The sequence below is a fragment of the Phocoena sinus genome, chromosome 21, assembly GCF_008692025.1.
Source record: "Phocoena sinus isolate mPhoSin1 chromosome 21, mPhoSin1.pri, whole genome shotgun sequence".
Taxonomy (NCBI): Eukaryota; Metazoa; Chordata; class Mammalia; order Artiodactyla; family Phocoenidae; genus Phocoena; species Phocoena sinus.
Window position 1 is genome coordinate 22,524,281 of NC_045783.1, and position 18,961 is coordinate 22,543,241.

The 18,961-nt window shown below is 45.5% G+C and overlaps 1 protein-coding gene across 1 annotated transcript; it reads right to left on the reverse strand.

The window, feature by feature from the left end:
* Positions 1-1,385: 1,385 nt before the first annotated feature.
* Positions 1,386-12,666, reverse strand: PPP1R3B (protein phosphatase 1 regulatory subunit 3B). The gene is given in 5 exon segments (XM_032618557.1): positions 1,386-6,020; positions 6,022-6,119; positions 6,122-6,175; positions 6,178-6,722; positions 12,503-12,666. Coding segments are annotated over 4 exon segments (849 nt in total). The 5' UTR covers positions 6,698-6,722; positions 12,503-12,666; the 3' UTR covers positions 1,386-5,843.
* Positions 12,667-18,961: the final 6,295 nt, after the last annotated feature.

Sequence of the window (18,961 nt, forward strand, 5' to 3'; positions counted from 1 at the left end):
CGGGAAAACACTGAGGGCCTTCAACTCTTCACCCGTAAAAAGAGCTCCCTGACAGCGCTTACAGTGCGAACACTGATGGCTTTGTGAAGTCCAAGCTGTTGTTTGGAATGCTCTTCATTCCTGTGATCCTTACAAAGAATGCAAATAGTGTATGTGGCACGTCTTCCAAGTTTATATTTAGAACTGTTTTAAAAACAAACACCTTGGCCAACTCTGAGAAGTACTCAGGGCACCGCCAGAGCCCCTGGTTACCTTATTCCTGCCGAAAACACTCAGAGCCCCATCAGAGCAGTTGACAGGGGGCGGCAGGGTCAAGGCCAGAACCCAGGCTTTCTGACTGCTGATACCTCTGGTAGCACCACCCACCACTTTACACGGCTCCCAGAGGACTCACCTGAAACATGTCTCTTACAGGGTTGGGTAGAAACAGCACCTAGAAACAGCCTTGCACACAAGCAATAAATGTTCCACTGAATTATTTGGATATTTGCTATTCTGGGGACATTGCTCTAGAAAAGTGGTTTGGTGTTTTTTTTGTTTTGTTTCCTTTTTACTCCAGACATCTCTGGGATGTCTGTCTCACAAGTTAGAATTATGTAATGATTATGAAAACCACATTGAATCACAAGTAGACATTCATAAAACCAGTGTTATTTTTTTCCCCTTCCCATTTCAGTGGAGGCAAAAACGTGGGCAGTGTTTGCCAGGCTTGAGAAAGGCAGTCATGCATGTAGTTCACTTTGGGCGCTTACTGACTGGGTGCTAAGATTTTAAAAGCTCTGACGTTCCACGACAGAACCACCACTGCCTTTCCCGGCGTGGCCGAGACTGATTGGCAGGAAACACATGGCAGCAGTTCACCTCCCCTGCATCCCATCTTCTGAACTTGGATATAAAACATCTCTGAAATCTTACTTAGGGTGAATGTCCTGTACCCAGTGGAGACAGGGCCCCACCAGGAACTGCGTGGTTTTGCCGCTTGCCGAGTTTGTCTGATCAAGCAGTGCAAAGCTATGAGAGCTGCTTACAGTTTTCCCACTGCTGCGTATACACCAAGTCAAAAATATGCTTCAAGAGCAAGTGACAGGGTAGGAAGAGGCCTGCCCTTGGAGCATTAAAAATGATTCAGAACAACACGGGCCCCTGTACCACTTCCCTAGCAATCACTCTCTTAGGTGTACCCAGCCTTGGCTGCTGTACAACTTAGAAAGCAATTACCCCCCTCCCTCTGAACCTTACAGCTTTTCTACTTAGCCATTGATTGTGTCCTGTCCCTTTTGGAAACCGGCATTCCAGATGTGGAAATACACAGACTGAAAATGTTCCTCCCCAGCCTCTGACTCTAAGAAGAGAGTCAGTTTTAAAACAGGACACTTTCAGTTTTGTTTTCAACCTTTATTACATTTTTGCATTTGAGATTCAGACAAACCACTCTCTTACACCACACAAAAGGCATCCATTCTTGTGATTTTAAAGTGCATTTCCCCTTTAACTTTGTGTACAAAAATATGTATTTTTTTAAAACCTGTGGAACTTTCTCAACAAGGCACTTTTAGGCATGAAAATGAAGATGAGTCTCCGTTTCTACATTCACATACATAGAAGGAAGAGTGAACCACCACCATCACAGCTGCATTCTTGGAGTCTTCATGGGTCCAGCCGACTCGAGGAACTGATAAACAAGACTGTAAAAACATTCACAACCTTACAACCTAGGCTGCAACGCTTTACAACCATAACAAGGAAAAGCTGCCCGTCAGCACAGCTGTCCTTCCCCGTCCAGAGGTGTCCCGCTTCAGGAAGCGAAGATACGCTGGCAAGTCGTCTTTGATGACCCTGGGAGATCCCACTGTGTGTGTAACTTAGCCCCAATGTCAGTGATCATTTCGGGAGAGACAGGCCATCAGGACCTCCCAGAGCCGACAGCCATGTGCTTTCTCCAGCACACCACATCCATTCGAGGGATTTAACATGTGGAAAACAGGAAAGACACCAAGGTTTTCACTCACTGTCCATTGAGAGGGAAGACCTAGCCAACGGCACTTCTGAAAAGTAAGCAAACACTTTTTTGGTTTATAAACATATATATACAAGCCATTTAATGTCCCAGTGACTACAAGTAACGCTTCTTTTAAAAAAAGCAAATTATATGCAAAGATCAAAACCACAAAACATTCTTTTAGCAGTTCAAGATTTACATCTTTAAGAAACATTGAGAGAGTAATGTTTTGCCACCATTAAAATTAAATCTTAGAGAGAAATAAACTCTACCTTGACTCTGAAATTATTTTAATTTCTGGAGAACTACATAACTCCATTGTTTCTCACCAGCTCTCCTATAACAAGAATACTTTAAAAAAGCAAACAAACTCGCCCAAATGCTTCACATCTTCCAAGAAACACTGAAAGCTTATTGTTTAAAATCTGTCTTTAGATAGTCTAGCTTATTTATTGCACCTAATTTGCAAATGCTCCCCAGGACATAGCGGGGAATAAATATGAAACAGAAATGGAGCTGCCTCCCCATCCATGGACAGCTGCACCAGCGGCAGAAGGCTGGTCCTTTGGGGGCAAGTTGGGAAGGGGGCCACGTGTCATCATAACCAAGAGCTGTCTGAGGGTCAAACCTACAGGTCAGGCTGCATTCATATCTCCAACTAAGAAACCTGTCACTTTCCAAGGGGAGGGGGAAGGGTAAGCTGGGATGAAGTGAGAGAGTGGCATGGACATAGATACACTACCAAACGTAAGGTAGATAGCTAGTGGGAAGCAGCTGCATAGCACAGGGAGATCAGCTCGGTGCTTTGTGTCTACCTAGAGGGGTGGGATAGGGAGGGTGGGAGGGAGACACAAGAGGGAGGACATACGGGGATGTATGTACATGTATAGCTGATTCACTTTGTTATACAGCAAAAACTAACACATCATTGTAAAGCAATTATACTCCAATAAAGATGTTAAAAAAAAAAGGACAGCTGCAAAACTCATTGGTGAGCCTATTTTTGGCTAGGTAAATGAATCATGGACACAAACAATATTAAAGTAATTCAGTTGAAAGAAAGCATACAACACATAAACTTGGGGGTAGAAAATGATTGTGGCCTTGAATTATCCACGTGCACAATCTCCTTTGCATGGAAAATTCCCTTTCTCCCTGCTCTTTGTCTGCTGTTGACCTGCTGTTATCAGTTCTGATTGGGTTTTTTTCCCCACCTTTGTTTAGTACCGGTTGTAAGAATTATCAATTGAGTTTCAAGCTGTTTCCACTGGAAGAAAAAAAAAGCTGTTTTCCTTAATTAAAATGGTGACATTATGACCTTGCAAGTGAGAAAAAAAAAAGAAACCGGTCACTTTCTGCAGTGTGTCACCTGTCTACTGCCGGTGAGCTATGAACAAGGAGAAGGCCCAAAGAAGGAGCAGGTCCTGAGGCCATCTGTTGATTTCCTGGGACAGAACCGCCCCAAAAGGAGACAGACTGATTGGTAAAGAGGAGACTATTTTTCAGATGCTACAACCTCACTGCATGACCATGCTGACAGGGACCTCGGGCGGGCACTTGCTTTAGTCAGAGAAGCGTCTTTGCCAGCAGGTGAGGACTTGCCTGGTGGGGTGAGCAACCCAGGTGCACCAGCAGGGGGCTGGCAACCAGTGCCCCTGGCAGGAAAGCAGGGGTCAGCTGGGAGGAAAGCGGGGTGGGGGAGCGTTTGTGGTGTTTTAAAAGACATACTTATCACTGAATTACCATATTTCAAATCCTGACACGGGAATGCCTTAAGATCCTTATTACTGAAAACCATACAGAAGTCACTTGAGGCATTTTTCTTACGAACAGGGAACGATCTTGATACCTTCGGTCTGTTAATAGGGAAAGGACAGTACACCTTGTACCCTTCATAAACTGGAGGAGGAGGGTGGGACTTCCTAAAGCAAAATAAATTCATGACCTATATAAGATCAGTTTTGCTTCCCATGGTGTAGATTTACACTATTACATAATAGTTCTGATCACCTGATTTGTAACACAGGGAGTACTGTCTGTGTACCTGATGTAAGACATGCTTAGATAAATCCCAGTTCTGCCCAATGTCAGCATAAAATAAAAAATGTGACTGTCCCATAAATTATCATGTAACCCCCAGTGCTGCCCACCTAGGAGAGACATAAAAAATAAAGCAGTAGATTGCAGACTAGTCATAGCCAGTTTTAGGAACAAGAACTCCGTGGAACACCACTTAAGAGCATTTAAAAAGTCAAAACTTTTTAAAGTTCAAGAAAGAAAAAACCCAACCACAAAACTTTAGGAGCCAAGACACTCCAGACCTGCTTGATGCTAATTTACAAAGCCACAGAAGCTGGGAGGTCTCTTCCAACTGATCTGGATAATGCAAGTGAAAGAAGACTCTTTGCTTGCAGAGTCCAGGAGCTGTGCCCCCAAATCCAGGTAGTGGGGCATCCCTCTTCCTTCCTCCCTGAGGAAGACCTCACTTTAGTAAGGTCAGGCAAAAGAAAAATGAGGCAGTCATTTAGCTAAGCTCCAAAAACAAAAACAGAACAGAAAAAGACCCCAACCTTCTACAAATACACATGTAAAAATATTTTTAAACACCCCCAAGGACCAACCAATTTTGCCCAAGAAAAATCACAGGGTTTGGGGGTCCATCTGACAAGGAAAGTCCCAGGAGTCTCACAACAGTATGAACCAACAGACTTTTAATGCTTTAGTCCAATGTGGTTAAGAACAAATAATATCTGATATTTCAGAGTTGGCAAACAGCGAAAACGACATCTGAGAACTCGGTGAGGTTCTTCTCCCCTATCCCTTTACGTACCCACATACCATAGGTAAGAACAACCAAGTCAAAGTCCGTGGGGGCTTGTAAGGTGCTGTTTACAACGTGGAGGTTGTAAATCACAGTCAAGATACAACCAAGCACTTCCTGAAGGTGCCGAGGATACACTTAATCTGCAAATCCAAACGTCCTGAGCACAGCATAAAAGATGACTCTTCCAGGAAAAAGAGATCCTAAAATCCTTTCATGAAGAAAGAGACACGGGCAAACCAGCTTGGCAAGTTACAGCAAGTCTTGTAATTGAGCCCTCGGGTGACTCAGGGTAAGAGTGCTTAGAAAGTTCCCCCCAGCGCCAAGAGGTGGAGCTAAAAGTGTCCACCTCCTGACTGTCCTGCCTGGCACCAGCCTGCCATGGCTGGTGACAGCGCACAGCAGCCGGTTGACTTTTCATAGCTGGTGTGTCGTCCTCTGCTGGGATATCTAAGTGGGGTCAGCAAAAGGAAATGCCTGTCTGTGTCATGAGCTGATCTGCCTTTATTATCTTTTCCTGAACTGCAGATGAACTGTGGAAGAAAATCAAACACACAGAGATAAAGTGTGAAGCCCACGTAGACACGGGGCAGCTGCAACAGGCGGGGAGGCCCTGGGTGGGCGGGAAAGACCACAGGAGAGGGGGCCGGGGGGACTGACTTCCCACACCCGAGGGGAGAGGTCTCCTCGTCACTGAGGCCACCATCCTCCGGCCTGGCCAGCGCTCCCTGCAGGCCTGGGTCCTGTCCAGACTGTTTCCAGCACCATCCTGCTCGGACCCTCATTGCCACCACGCGGGTGCCAAACAGACCGCACACCCATCTCCTCTGAGTGTGAACCCAGTTCTGTGATCTAAGCCTGGCTGGCTTGCCTGCTTGAAGAAAAAATGTGACTAGGATCCTTTCTTTTCGAAAACTGTGTCTGATGGCAGTTCAGCTTTTCTCTGGGCTTCCATCTCCATCCTGGGGTGATGCAGCTCGGCTCCTCTGCACCCACTCAGCCCGGCTCCATCCCAGGCCATCACTAATAGTAGGGCCCAAGCTTCTCGTATCCTAAATAACTAGGCCACTCCGGAAACAGACCATAGGAACACCGAGGGCTTCCAAACTGGTCAAAAGCTATTCCAAAATCTGGTCCATTTGGTGGCTGGGCTGTTCCCTGGGTGGATTTCAACTCTGCCCGGATGATCCTATAGTTTTTTGCCTTTATTGCTGTCCCAGTATGTCTGTCCATTGCACTCATAGCACACGGCAAACTCCATCCTCTCATAAGACTGAATTTTTTCAGGCAAGCTGATTCAAAGGAGAACGTGTCCTTGTCTGAACCTGCGTACGTGTCCTTCACGTACCAACAGGAAAGTCTGTGAAGCTTTTCCAGGTGTCGAATGTCATTCTGACTTTCACCATCTTCTCAAATGCGAGGTTCTGCACCTTCACCGTGCCTGCAATGGCTCTGTCCTTCAAGACGCAGTTCTCCAGGCAGACGTGTTCAGTCCGAAGCCGGTTTCTGAAGTCCAGGTAGTCTGCAGAGGGCTGCGAGAAATCCAGCACAAAGCTCTCGCTCTCTGCTGTTGTCAGACTCACAATGCTGTCCAGGAGCTCGGTGATGTTCAGTGGAATATCTAACGGGTCATCAAACTCGGAGAACACTTTGACCATTGTCAGGGCCAGCCCTTGGTTGTCTGCAAAGGACACCCGCTTCTTCACCTTCTTCTCCTGGACGGTCGGGGCCACCGTCCCACTGGCTTCATTCTTGCCGCTCAGCTGAATACAAGGCCTCAGGGGTTTGCTTGACTTCTGGGAGATCTGGAAGGCAAACCGCTCTCTGCGCAAGGAGGGGGCCATGCAGCTGTACCTGCACTCAATGTCCACAGCCATCACGGGGCTAGAGCAGGCTAGAACCCTGGCCAAGGGGAAGAAAAGAAACAGCAAGGAGGTCAGACAGATGTTCAGGCTCATCCCCCCGACAGGGACCAGCGAACTACGTTTGCCTTCATCTTTGCCCACGTGGCTACAGCTCAATATTACCTCAGGTGTGGTCCAGTGTGACCTTGGTTTCAGGGGAGATTAAGAGTGTAAAGTGGGGGGCGGGGGGAAGAGGCCCAAGGTTAAAACAAACACAGAAGTATGGAACCACTGGTTTTAAAACTAGTTCATGGGTTTCCCTGTCAGGGCTTGTTGGGGCCGTCAGTATACTGATGGGCCATGGAGAATAATGAAAACAGCGTGCTGTTTGCCGAATTTCCTAAACTTATCCCAAACAACGAAAGTCTTTTTTTTTTTTTGGTGGAGCACCTTGCTGAATGCAGTTTGGTAAATACTGCTTTCCTCCGATAAAAAGAAATTAATTCCTCCCACAAATATTGATTGGTGTTTGCTATGTGCCAGGCATGGTGCCAGAGACTGGGAATCAGGAGTGAAGACAGACCCACACTTGCTTTCATTCAATGTACAGTAGATTTTTATATTCTAGTATATCTTACTTTTAAAAAGTGCCAGCAGTTTAGTATTTTTAAATCTTTCGTATCAGTGAAGAATTGTGTTTTTCTACAGTGAAAGTAGCCTCTGTAAGAATAAAAAGCAAAGAGAATCAGGCTAACGATTAATTAAATCTGACTTCATAAAAACAATGTTTTTCTATAGTGAAAAATATAAGTAAAACCAAAACACCGAAGACTGGGAAAACATTTTCCAAAAAGCACGGCAGCGAAGTTTTAATACTTTCATAAAGAGTTCTTATAAAACAATAACAAAGTCAAATATTCCATGTAGAAAAATGAGCAAGGAGCATGAATAGACAATTCATGAAAGAAATTTAAAAGTGGCTCATAAATATGCAAAGTGTCCAGCATTACAAGTAACTTAAGAAACTTAGATTAGAAGACAATGCCTGTTTTTACCTAGTGAGTTAGGAAAGAATTTTAAAAGATGATACAAATACCTGTATTAGTCTTAATGGTCACAACCTTTCTAAATCATCATTTTCGGTTCTAATATCACATACAGGTATTAATCTTGGAAATAATTAAAAATGCGCGAAGGTTAATGTACTAAAATGTTCAGTGCAACATTATGGAGGGAAAAGGGGTGAGAAGTAAACTAAATGACCAATAACAGGTATCCAATTAAAATCAAGTGCACCATATCCATGTGATACAATTTAATATCATTAAACCATTATATGGAAAAAGATTTAAATGGCATAAAAATTTATAATATATGATTAATGTAGAAAATGGAGAAGATAAATTGTACATAGAGACTAGACTTGTAGGGAAAAATATTACGTATATGCACAGAAAAAAGACTAGTGATATAATTAAAACTGTCAGAATTTTCCAGGTGATGGGATTTCAGGAAATTTCTGTTTTCCTGCTTTGTACTTTCTAATATTTTCTAAAATAATAGACCTTCTCTAATCAAGAAAACAAAATGAATCTAATAAAACACCTCAAATATCTTAAGATTCTTGTAAGGCCCAAAACCCACCCAACGCTATTGCCTCACTAAAGCCAAGCCATTTTTATTCTAATTACCATGGCAAATTGATATTCTGATTTGACAGTTCCAATGGGCTAACTGAAGAAGTCGGCGATGAAATCAGGATTAAAGTCTCTAGCCTGAGAATCACACAGATCTCGATTAGTTGCGAAACACATCTCCCCTCACTACGGCAGAGGTGTCAGTGTGTGGTGGTGTGCTGGGGTACCAGCTCTCAGGCCTCCCGATCCCTACCCCCGCACCCCCGCCCCGGGAGGTGCTGTGGGGTGATGGCGGTAGTTCAGGAGAAGGACAGGCAAAATGCCGCTCATCATCTGACAAGAGTGGGGACCACTGGTCCAACAAATAGTATCAGTCCAATAAATAATATCTCATTTTCAACTTCTGATTTCGTTTAATCAAATATATTTTAAAAATGAGAAAGGATGAAGACATATTGGGCTTGATCCCATTTTCAAAAACAACCACCAAAAAACCCAGCACTTCCCCAGGATGCAGGAATCACTTAGTGGTGACCAAGTGGGGAAACACAGACATTCAGAGACAAAACAATAATAATACAAATATCTGTATTAGTCTGAAAAGGCCCAACCTTTCTAAATGTTCTTATCTTAACTTATAGCCATAATGTAGTTATCTAAACATGCATTTTAAAGGATATCTTATCCTTTAAATAAGGATATTTAAATATCCTTTAAACATCTTATCCTTTAAATATCCTTAAATAGCCTTGTAGTTTCTCCTCTAACAAAGTTAAACAAGTAAAAATTTTAGGAGCAAATTGGCTATTATCTTTTCTTTCGTTTTTTAAATTTATCTATTCTTTTATTTATTTATTTTTGGCTGCGTTGGGTCTTCGTTGCTGCGCGCGGGCTTTCTCTAGTTGCCCCGAGCGGGGGCTACTCTTTGTTGTGGTGCGTGGGCTTCTCATTTCTCTTGTTGCAGAGCATGGGCTATAGGCGCGTGTGCTTCAGTAGTTGTGGCACATGGGCTCAGTAGTTGTGGTTCGCGGGCTCTAGAGCGCAGGCTCAGTAGTTGTGGTGCACGGGCCCAGTTGCTCCGCGGCATGTGGGATCTTCCCGGACCAGCGCTCAAACCCGTGTCCCCTGCGTTGGCAGGTGGATTCTTAACCACTGCGCCACGAAGGAAGTCCCTATTATCTTTTCTTATACCCATTCAATTGTTCTGGAAAGGAAAGTTCTGACTGAACTGGGCAAGACAACTTTTTTTAAAAAAGTCAGAGGGTCCAACATAAAAAAAAAAAACAAAAACCCTATACTTACAAAGTACTTGAATTTTTCTTTTCCCCTGTTCATTGCAAAACTTTGTTAGAATGCACTGGAATCACATGTTCAGTTCTACTTTTAATACAGGTAGTTTTTGCTTTTTAAATTAAATGTTAATTAAAAATAACCAAACAGCAGGCAAAGTCTTGCATCCCAGCCCCCCACCCCCACTCTGCCCACCCCTGACAACTTGGGTGTGAACTGAGGAAGGAGGGGTTCCTCCTCTGTTGTAGCCGCTTCCTCCCTGCCTGAGTCAGCACAAGGTCAACTGCAAGCTCTCTATAGAGTGTCCCGCAGGCCTGCAAACCATCCTCAGGCATGCTTTCCAGAACCACCTTAAAACAGCTCATTAGAAAATGACTGGGAAACTCTCAAGCTATTGTGGAAACAATTCTAAAACAAGGAGATCAGGCAAAGAATCTGCACACTTGCAGTGGACTGCAGTCACTCTCAAGGTCTAATCCTGCAGGTTAGAAAGGCTTAGTTGAAGGCCTTGGTAAAGTTTCAGTGTTTGGACCCAGCAGTATAAACATGCCCCTGAGATCCCTTTTATCACCAAGCTTTAAGAACTGGGGGTGAGGAGGTGAAGCTGGAGTCGGAGCCAGAGGTAATTAAACAATTCCACTGGCACTTTCTGGAGCCGAATTGGTTTTGCAGCATTCTCCATGGAGGGCAAAAGGAAGGTGAACCACCTGGCGGCCCAGGCATTCTCCCAGGCTCCTGCTCCAGGCCATTGCACAAGCACCCCTACCCAGAATCCCTTCACTTTTTTGGTGTCACCAGCACTGGAGGGGAGGTCACTAACCCCGGTGGCTTCAGTAGAGGGTGCAATCTGACTCTTGGCTCCCTTGCCTATCCTCACAGGTACATTACAGCTTTTATTAACCAGATTGATCTCCAAGAACTGGTGCACTGAAGTGCTGGTTTGGTGTAAGCCTTCCTGATCATCTGCTCAGAAATTCCCGCATGGACCGTGACAGGGATGACCAACACCCAGACGTACTCCTAGCCACGGAGACATGCAAGGTAATAGTTTCCTAAATCCCTGAAAGGAAGGCACCTGGACAAGTGTTTTGTCCTCAAATGGCATGAAAATTATCAGTTCCAACACAGGACGCATCAGGCTGTACCTCAGGGCCCCTCTTATGACAGACTCTTAGGCCGCTCTGCCTTTCTCATGCCCAAGCCAGGGAATGTGAGTCACCAAGGTTGGTCTGGAGAAAAACCAGAATGAGATGTGGACACACAGTTTAACCAGCACAGCATGACATGGGACCTGGATACCAGTTTGTTGCAGGACCGTGTCATGAGAATGTGAGTAGCTGTTACTCAGACCAGAACGGATTCTCAAAACCTTTGCTTCCAAATAGATGCCTAGGAGATCAATTTTGCCCCATGAGAGACTGGACATGCACCAAGGGTAGATTTCAGTGTTTCTGGTCAAAAGAGGGCAAACCCTAACACGCCATGCAAAGACAGAACATGGATAGTTTTGCATAAATGCTTTCCGTGTTCCTCTAGTGACAAACAACAGACCCTCTCAGCCAGGGTTAGATATTGTGGTGATTCTTCTCTAAAAACTATCGACTTGTACAGAAAAGAACCCCAGGACCTTCACAGTTTCAGGCGGCTGAGCTACTGACTCTCTGGCTGTGCCTTTTTTTTTTTTTTTTTTTTTTATTTATTTATTTATTTGGTTGCACCGGGTCTTAGTTGAGGCACTCATGTGGGATCTAGTTCCCCGGCCAGGGATCAAACCCAGGCCCCCTGCGTTGGGAGCATGGAGTCTTAACCACTGTGCCACCAGGGAAGTCCCTGGCTGTGCCTTTTATAGGAAGCAAATCTTTCTTTTGTATTGAGGCCAACACATTGCCCCCTCCATTCTCTTGTACTCTGATAAGAAAAGACAGAAAAATCAGACGCACCAAGAACCCAACAGGAACACTGAAACAGCATTAAGTAAGCATTCGCAACCAGGTTACCAGGTACAATTTTTTAAAAGACGCGGCCACTTACTCCTTCAGCATTTCTTTATTCCCTCCCAAAAGGCTTGGCTGCCACAGTATGAGTAAAATTGGCATCTTTCCCTTGGTACTCAGACCATGGGGCCCTTATTCACAGCCCTAGAAGCCACTTGGACTCCTCTATTCTGTCACCATCATCCAAAGCATCTTTGAGATAAATATCTGTGGATGAGGCGGCATATTATAGGAAAGAGATAAGTTAAAATGGCAGTGTCTGCCATCTAAAAATGTTCAATGTGAAACACAGTGCACTGGCCTAGGAATACCTGCACATGGCTGTGCCACTTGGGGCAAGTCACTCAACCTCTCTGGGCTTGAGCTTTCTCCTCTGAGATCCCTTCCAGCTCTGACATTCCTGGTTGCTAATACTGCCTGATGGTTCTCTTCTCCCTAACTTTTCCCTAAATACCTCAACTTCACTTTTGTAGTCAGTCCTCCAGCTGTCTTCACTTTAGTCTTGGCTCCTGGATAACCCTGCCAAGTGAACTATTTCCTCTTCTCTGCACCCCAGCCCCCAAAGCCCTAACACTCTCTTCTCCTGGACCCTGGGTCTCCCAAGGAGGCCTGACCACGCAGACCACAGGCTCCAACATCTTCTAGCAACCCTCCAAGTCCTCAAATCTGTCCTCAACTTTCTCCTCCTCTGCGGAAAACAATACCAGGACAGAGCCCAAATCTTCTAGTATGTTCTGGGCCCCCTACCCCTTCTTTTGCACTGAGTCCCTTCCACACCCCTTTCTCTGGATTCAAAAGGGTGGCACGAACAGGACACAGGCCAGAGCGTCCTGCCCTCCGTGTCCTGGTCCCGCCAGGTCCGGGCTGCACCCCGCCCCCAACCCTTCCCCGAGGTCCTTCGCCTGTCCGGAACCCACCTGTTGGGCCGCGGGGAAGCCCCCTTTCCAGCTGGCTCGCTGCATCGGAATGCCCGGAGGGAGGTGGCAGGGGAGGCTGCCGCCACCAGACTACGTGAGCCTCGGTGTGTCCGGGAGGCAGGCCTTGGGCTGGGTTCCCGGAGTTGTGACCGGCAGGGGGAGGAAGACGACGAGGAGGAGGAGCCCTAGTTATCACACCGGGGCGGGGCAGCAGGGCCACCCGAGGCGGAGCGGCGCCACGAGAGCGTCCCCGCGCGGCCACCTCGCCCCCGCTGGCCCGGGACAGCCCGTCTGGGGACCGGGAACCGGAGGTGGCTCTGCTCCGGGAGGCCCCGGCCGCCGCAACGTCCTGTGTCCCGTCGCCCTCGGCGGCCTGAGAGATCACCAAGTGTGTTTCCCTACGTTGTACCGGGAAATCGAGGCCGGGGGAGAGACGAAGCGACTTTCCCTTGTGCTGAGACCCCATCGCTCAACTCCGGGGACACTCTCTAGAAGTGTCGGGTCCCAGGTGGAAAAGCCTTGTGTCAGGTTCGAACTCGTCACAATAGGGATTAAGAGTATCTGAAGTCCCAGCCCCCAGCCCCCGGGCCGCCCGTCGCGGCCGGGACCCCCACCTCGGTGCATCACGTGGGTCCGGCCAGGCTCCATCCCACCTCTGGTCCCTGGATTGCCCTCCCCACGTGGAAGCAACAGCCTCCTTGAGCCCTTCTAAAGTGTCCCACTCCCAGAGTGTAATTGCAAGTTGGACGGAGAAAGTGTAGGTGGCACGACCAAAGAGGGCCCCCGCTACGCGCCCTCGCCGCCGTCTCCGCGGCCGGGCAGCCGGCCTTGCGGGCTTGGGAGGGACGTACCTGGTACAGCTCATAAGCCCCGAGGTGCGGAGGCGCCAGCCCGCGGCAGCATCCGCGCCGGGGTGGCAGGGGCAGCGGCGGCGACGGCAGGAGCGGGGGCCGGGGCTCAGGTCGGCACCCTTCGCGGGCAGCCGCATCCGTCCGTGCGCGAGAGCTGCCCGCCCGCCTCCTCCCTGCGGCCCCACACACGGGACTCGGTCTCCCAGCCGCCGCACGGCTCCCTTTAACTTTGCGACCACTTCTCTCCACTCGGGATGTTATCCTAGACCCCCTTTCACGTGAACGCCCCCCACAGCCAATGGGCGCGCCCGGGACGCGCGCCGTCGACCAATGGCCGTGGAGCCGCGGTCCTCTAGAGCACCGCCGCGCCACGTGATCGGCTGCGCGCCCGGAGTGATAGGGCTGGCGTCCGGGGCCTGCGAAGAGGGCGGTGGGTCATAATTTCATCAGAAGCCCGAGGACCGGCGCCAGGGGGCAGAGGCACTTTCCTACAGCCTAGCATCCCGTTACAGCAAGAGGGCTGGACGCCGGCGGCTGGCAGAGTTCCCTCTCCCTAGGCAAAGTCCTAGCCGGGCAAAGTCATTCTACACCCGCGGACCTGGTTGCAGTTGCATTCAGCCGTCCCGCCCGCCCCGCCTTTGTCTTACACTTCAGCTACCGGGGGTTCGCAGATGACAGTTACTTCCCCCATCACACGTGGAGCTCAGAGGAGCCCCAAGAGAATGCCAAATGCGTTCCCCTCCGTTTTAGGCGGAGCCTTTTCGGGATCAGCATCCCCAGCTCCAGCGATAGTGTCGAAAGTAAGTAATTACTGAACGCTTGCTTTGTGCCCATCACGGTCCAGGTGTTACTGTGAAAGGAATACAGTAAAATCCTTTTTATGAAGTTGTTATTGGGGCAAAGGACCAATACCCATCTCACAGAATACCGCATGTATAGTTGAGGGTTTCTCAGGTAGGTATATTTTCGAGGAAACTACCTGAATTGAATCTGTATGAACAGATTCAGCCTGTACCACAGGGCCTCAGTGATCTCTGTGCTATGCCTTGAGATCTGTAGAGAATGAGGAGCTTAGAAGAGAGCTTAGAAGCCCTTCCTCCCATATGACATCAATTTAAATATGCATGTATATAGTCATATATATCATCTCCTTGGTGATCAGCTCTGCGCTAGCCACTTTAGGGATGAGAATCCCAGTTTTCCAGTTTTAATGAATTTTGGAAATTAATATAGGATTGCCAGCTTTCTAAGGTGCCAAGTAAAGACACTAAAACAAACAAATCCTAACATCTTCTGTTACCATCTTTTATTTTTAAAAGAAGTACTCTTTAACAGCAATAACAATAAAATGCAGGAAGGGCATAATCTCAGAGCAGAGGCTAGTCCTTCACATTGCATATGTTTAGCTTTATGAAAATTCATTACATTGACTATGGCATATGGGAATTTCTGCTGTAAGAGATTTTAAAGCAGCTTCTAATTTTACTAGGAATGTAAGACAAAAACGCTAGTCCACTACAATAATCCAGTTGAAGCCTTCAGCTCCATAGAGAGCTTCCCCAGACTCAGTCTTCCTGTCTGAAGGGTGATCATTAGTCCTCTTCCTTCTCTTTCAATGGACAAATCTGATAAAGGACCACCTGTGAAATTAGCTATTGGTAGGCGATTGGCAAATAAAGTTTGTGCAATATTCCCTTTGCCGACTCTAAACCCCCTTTTATTAGCTGATAAGTAGGTTGAAGATTTATGATGCCAAGTGCTGGCTACGTTTCTCAAGTGGAGGGAGCATGCTGGAGGAGTGGGCAGAGATAAAAAGCCAACAGGTATTGCAAAATGTATGCAGGCAAAGGGCGATCTGAACCAAACTGGGAAGGAGTTGGGACAAGTAAATACAATTTTAGTGTTAGGTTTTGGAAGCATCTTCCTTACATAGATCTAGGAAATCATCCCTGTGGTTTAGGTGACTATTTCAGTCCAGGAGAGTGGGGCTAAACTTAGTTGTGGCACACCCCAGTCTTGGTAGGTAGGAGTGTAGCGTCTATGAGTTTACAAAGAGCGCAGTCTTTGCGATCAGGATAGAGCTGGGATGCAAGCTCTGGAGAACTGTTCCAGTAGAATTCACAGCAGTCCCGAGTTCCAGAACCTGAGAGCTGGACTGGCCCTTAGACACAGTCTTGCTTCACCCTTTCATGTTATAGCCACAAAGAGGGAAACTGAAAATGGAAAATTTCAACCTGTTAGTCAAGGCATACCAAGTTCCTTTTCTAATATCTGGCTTTGAATTGTAGCCTTAATTTCATTTAATAAGACAACCCTCCTCCCCGCAAAAACCAGGAAGCCTAACAGTGGCTAAGCGTAGCTAATGATCATTTTACCATAAGCTGTTGTTTTTCATGGCTGTTAGTAGCACTGTCTTCTTCTTGCACTTGGGCTCATCTGTGACTTTTTCAGTTCTCTCTTACACATTTGTTCATTCATTCAACAGCACACTATTAACTACCGTAAACCTGGGTGCTGGAAATGGAAAAATGAGTGAAATATTATCTTACTCTCGAGAAGCTCTTAAGCTAATATATAATGATGTGGGATGAATGTGTGAAAGGCAGATCTCTCTTAGGGGAGCTAAGAGGAAGACTGTGCATGTCTGGCAGTGGGGCAGGGGAGGGGAAAGTCTGAGAAGGCTGACCTTTGAGAAGTGACCGTTGAGCAGGATCCTGAAGGGGGAGTTAGAGTTTAGGGGTAATGGGAAGAGAGCACGGCAGGAATTGGAAATGGCACAGAGTTCTATACGTTCCCCCAAAGAATTTCCACACCATTGATTAAAAATTAGATCCTCTTTCTGGCTTAAACATTGGACGCTGCTTCCTTCTGCATGTGTAAACAGCAGCTTTTTTGCTCATCCAGAAAGTTTGAAAATATATTGTTAATGCCTTATCTCCTCCTCAACTGAAAACATTTCAAAAACAGCTCAAATCATGCAAGATTCTGGAAGAGAAATCTTTTTCTTTCTTTTTTTCTTCTTCAAATTCTAACATTGCTTCTCTTTGAATGAAAGTGATTGCAAAGTGAATCTAAATAAAAATAACCAGCATCAAGTCAGAACTAAAGAAGAGAACATTCTTTTGCTAGATCAGAATAGAAAGTGGGGAAGACTGTTTCCAAACTGCTTAAATCCATTTATATTTAGACGAGTGGAGTTGTTTGCACCTGTCAGAGCTGCAGACTGTGCTCTGGGTGCATCATGTTACCTGGGGCCCTCTGCTCCTCTTTCAGACTTGACTGAAAGGGACTTGCTAGGTCATGTTTTATGGGACAGGCAGAGGAATACGAGCCAAGGGATTCTGTAAGCCTCTGTCTATGGAGAATGTGTCCTTAGCATGGGGAGAAGAGCTTGAGTAATTTACATGTCAAAGCTCCTAGAGCCCATCAGTGATTTACACGGTTGAGGGCTTCTGAGTTTCTATATGATGCTGATGTAGGGACCACTCCTTTAAAAGTTACATATACAGAGCAGCTTTTATTCCCTAGCTTTATATCTTGTGCAGTGCTCTGTATGATCCAGATATATCTTTAATTTGTATTGTGTATTATTCTTATGAATATAAAACGGATACAAAATCACTGTAGACACTGTATTTTGTGGAAAATACAGAAAAATATAGAGGTGAAAACAGAATCAGTACCACCCAGCCATAACTACCAGCGTAACTCACTGTCTTTTCTTTCAGTATTTATTCTGTGCATAGTAGTATAGTATAGGATCATAGTATTGATATATATAAAATTTAATATCTTAACTTTTTAATCATGACTGCTCATTTTGAGTGTATTAGTATTATTATAATTTTTCTGACATGCTTTTTAATGACTGCATAATAGTCCTTCATATAAAGAGACTATAATTTATTTTCTTATTGTGGGATACTTAGATTTTTTCCCAAATTTTCTCTATTGTAAATAAACTTTGATAAGATCTTCATATTTAAATCTTTGTCCACAGCCCCGATTATTTCTTATAAGTCTGTTTCCGACAGGGTACAGACGTTCTTCAGACTCTTGATTTGTATCGTCAGACCATTTTTAGGAAGATCAGTATTGACTTTTTATTCACTACTGGAGCAGTTTAAGAGTTAAGTAATCCTAATTAGGTCTTGGTTTGTGGACTTTGGACAAATTATACCTCATCTTACAAAAAAGCCATATGAGAATTTTCACTAATGAATCATATACTCTGTGCCTGGCTGAAAATAGCTACACACTTGTAGCTTGAGTCTCAAAATACACAGCCAATTTGTGTTATGAATGGGGACTTCATAACCCATATTATTAACTTAAATGATATTAAGTGGTGGCTGGTCAGAGAGAAAGGCAGAGGCTGAGAACATGGGGTACCACTTTGCCACAGGCTTAAAAGGAATTAGGCAGGACCCAGTATGTATTTATATTCTTTGCTGATTCATCCCCCGTTTGTGACTGGTGTGATCATAAATTATATTTGAACATATAACTATATACATGTGATGCAACCTGTGCCATCCGGAATATCATGACAAGTGGCATGCGCTTTTGTGAGAATGACATGTCAAGCTGCTTCGAGGGTTACGACAGGCCGCTTGGCCTTGTGTGCCTTGGATCTTCGGCCTGTTCGGCTGCACACCTCCGCCTCAGATACTGCAAGCACTTGGGGCTTTTGTGTAGATAATTGTATTTTGGCTGGTTCCATCCTGATCTTTACAAAACTGCCTGCATTGTCCTCTTAGAAACAGGCAATGATATAATTTGTATAAAGAAAACAGTGACTCACTAGAGGGATGAGGAAAAAAGACTATTTAGGTACAATAATTTCTAAATGTACACACTATGTTTTCCCACAACTTTACATTCCTATCACTCCTCTTTTTGTTTGAAATTTAGAGTCAGAAGCTGAACTGACTTCATGGTTTTTCCTCTGATCATTTGATATCCTCTAGAGAATTACAACTTAAAGACTGCATTCTTCCTTCTCGAAACTCATGGTAACGATCTCTCCACACAGAGCCACAGGCTGCCGGGGCAGTTAAAGCTAGGAAGTCACCACATGTTGAGAATATTCTGTCTCTGCCCTCTGCCTTGCGTGCGTTCCCAAGGAGACACAAATCTCAGGGAGCAGTGGGAGAGCCATCGTCTAACGTTGTTAGTTCACCTACTGCATAATAAAATGCAGGGGACAATAGTGCGTTTGTTGTAAAGGCTACTCAAGCTTGTTATAAAATTACACTTCACCAAAAACAACAACCTGATAACTATTTGTATGTCTTACTTGGCAAGCAGCCAGGACCATAAAATATACAAAGCCAAACTTTGACATCTAAGCCTTGGAAATTGATATGACCATATAGTAAACCTTAGCAAAGATATCTGGCATGATTCCTATTTTCTTCTGTTAATACTTTGGTCGTCTTCAAATGCAGAGCCCCTAATAAGTAGGGTCTCTTGTCTCCTATTTTTCTTATTAATCCAAAAGGTGTAATAACTTAAGCTTTCTTCCCTGATTTTGACCCTGGGTCTTTTTCCTTCCTTCTTTCTTTCTTTTTTGGTATCACTTTTTAGTTTGTAAAAATCTAGAAAT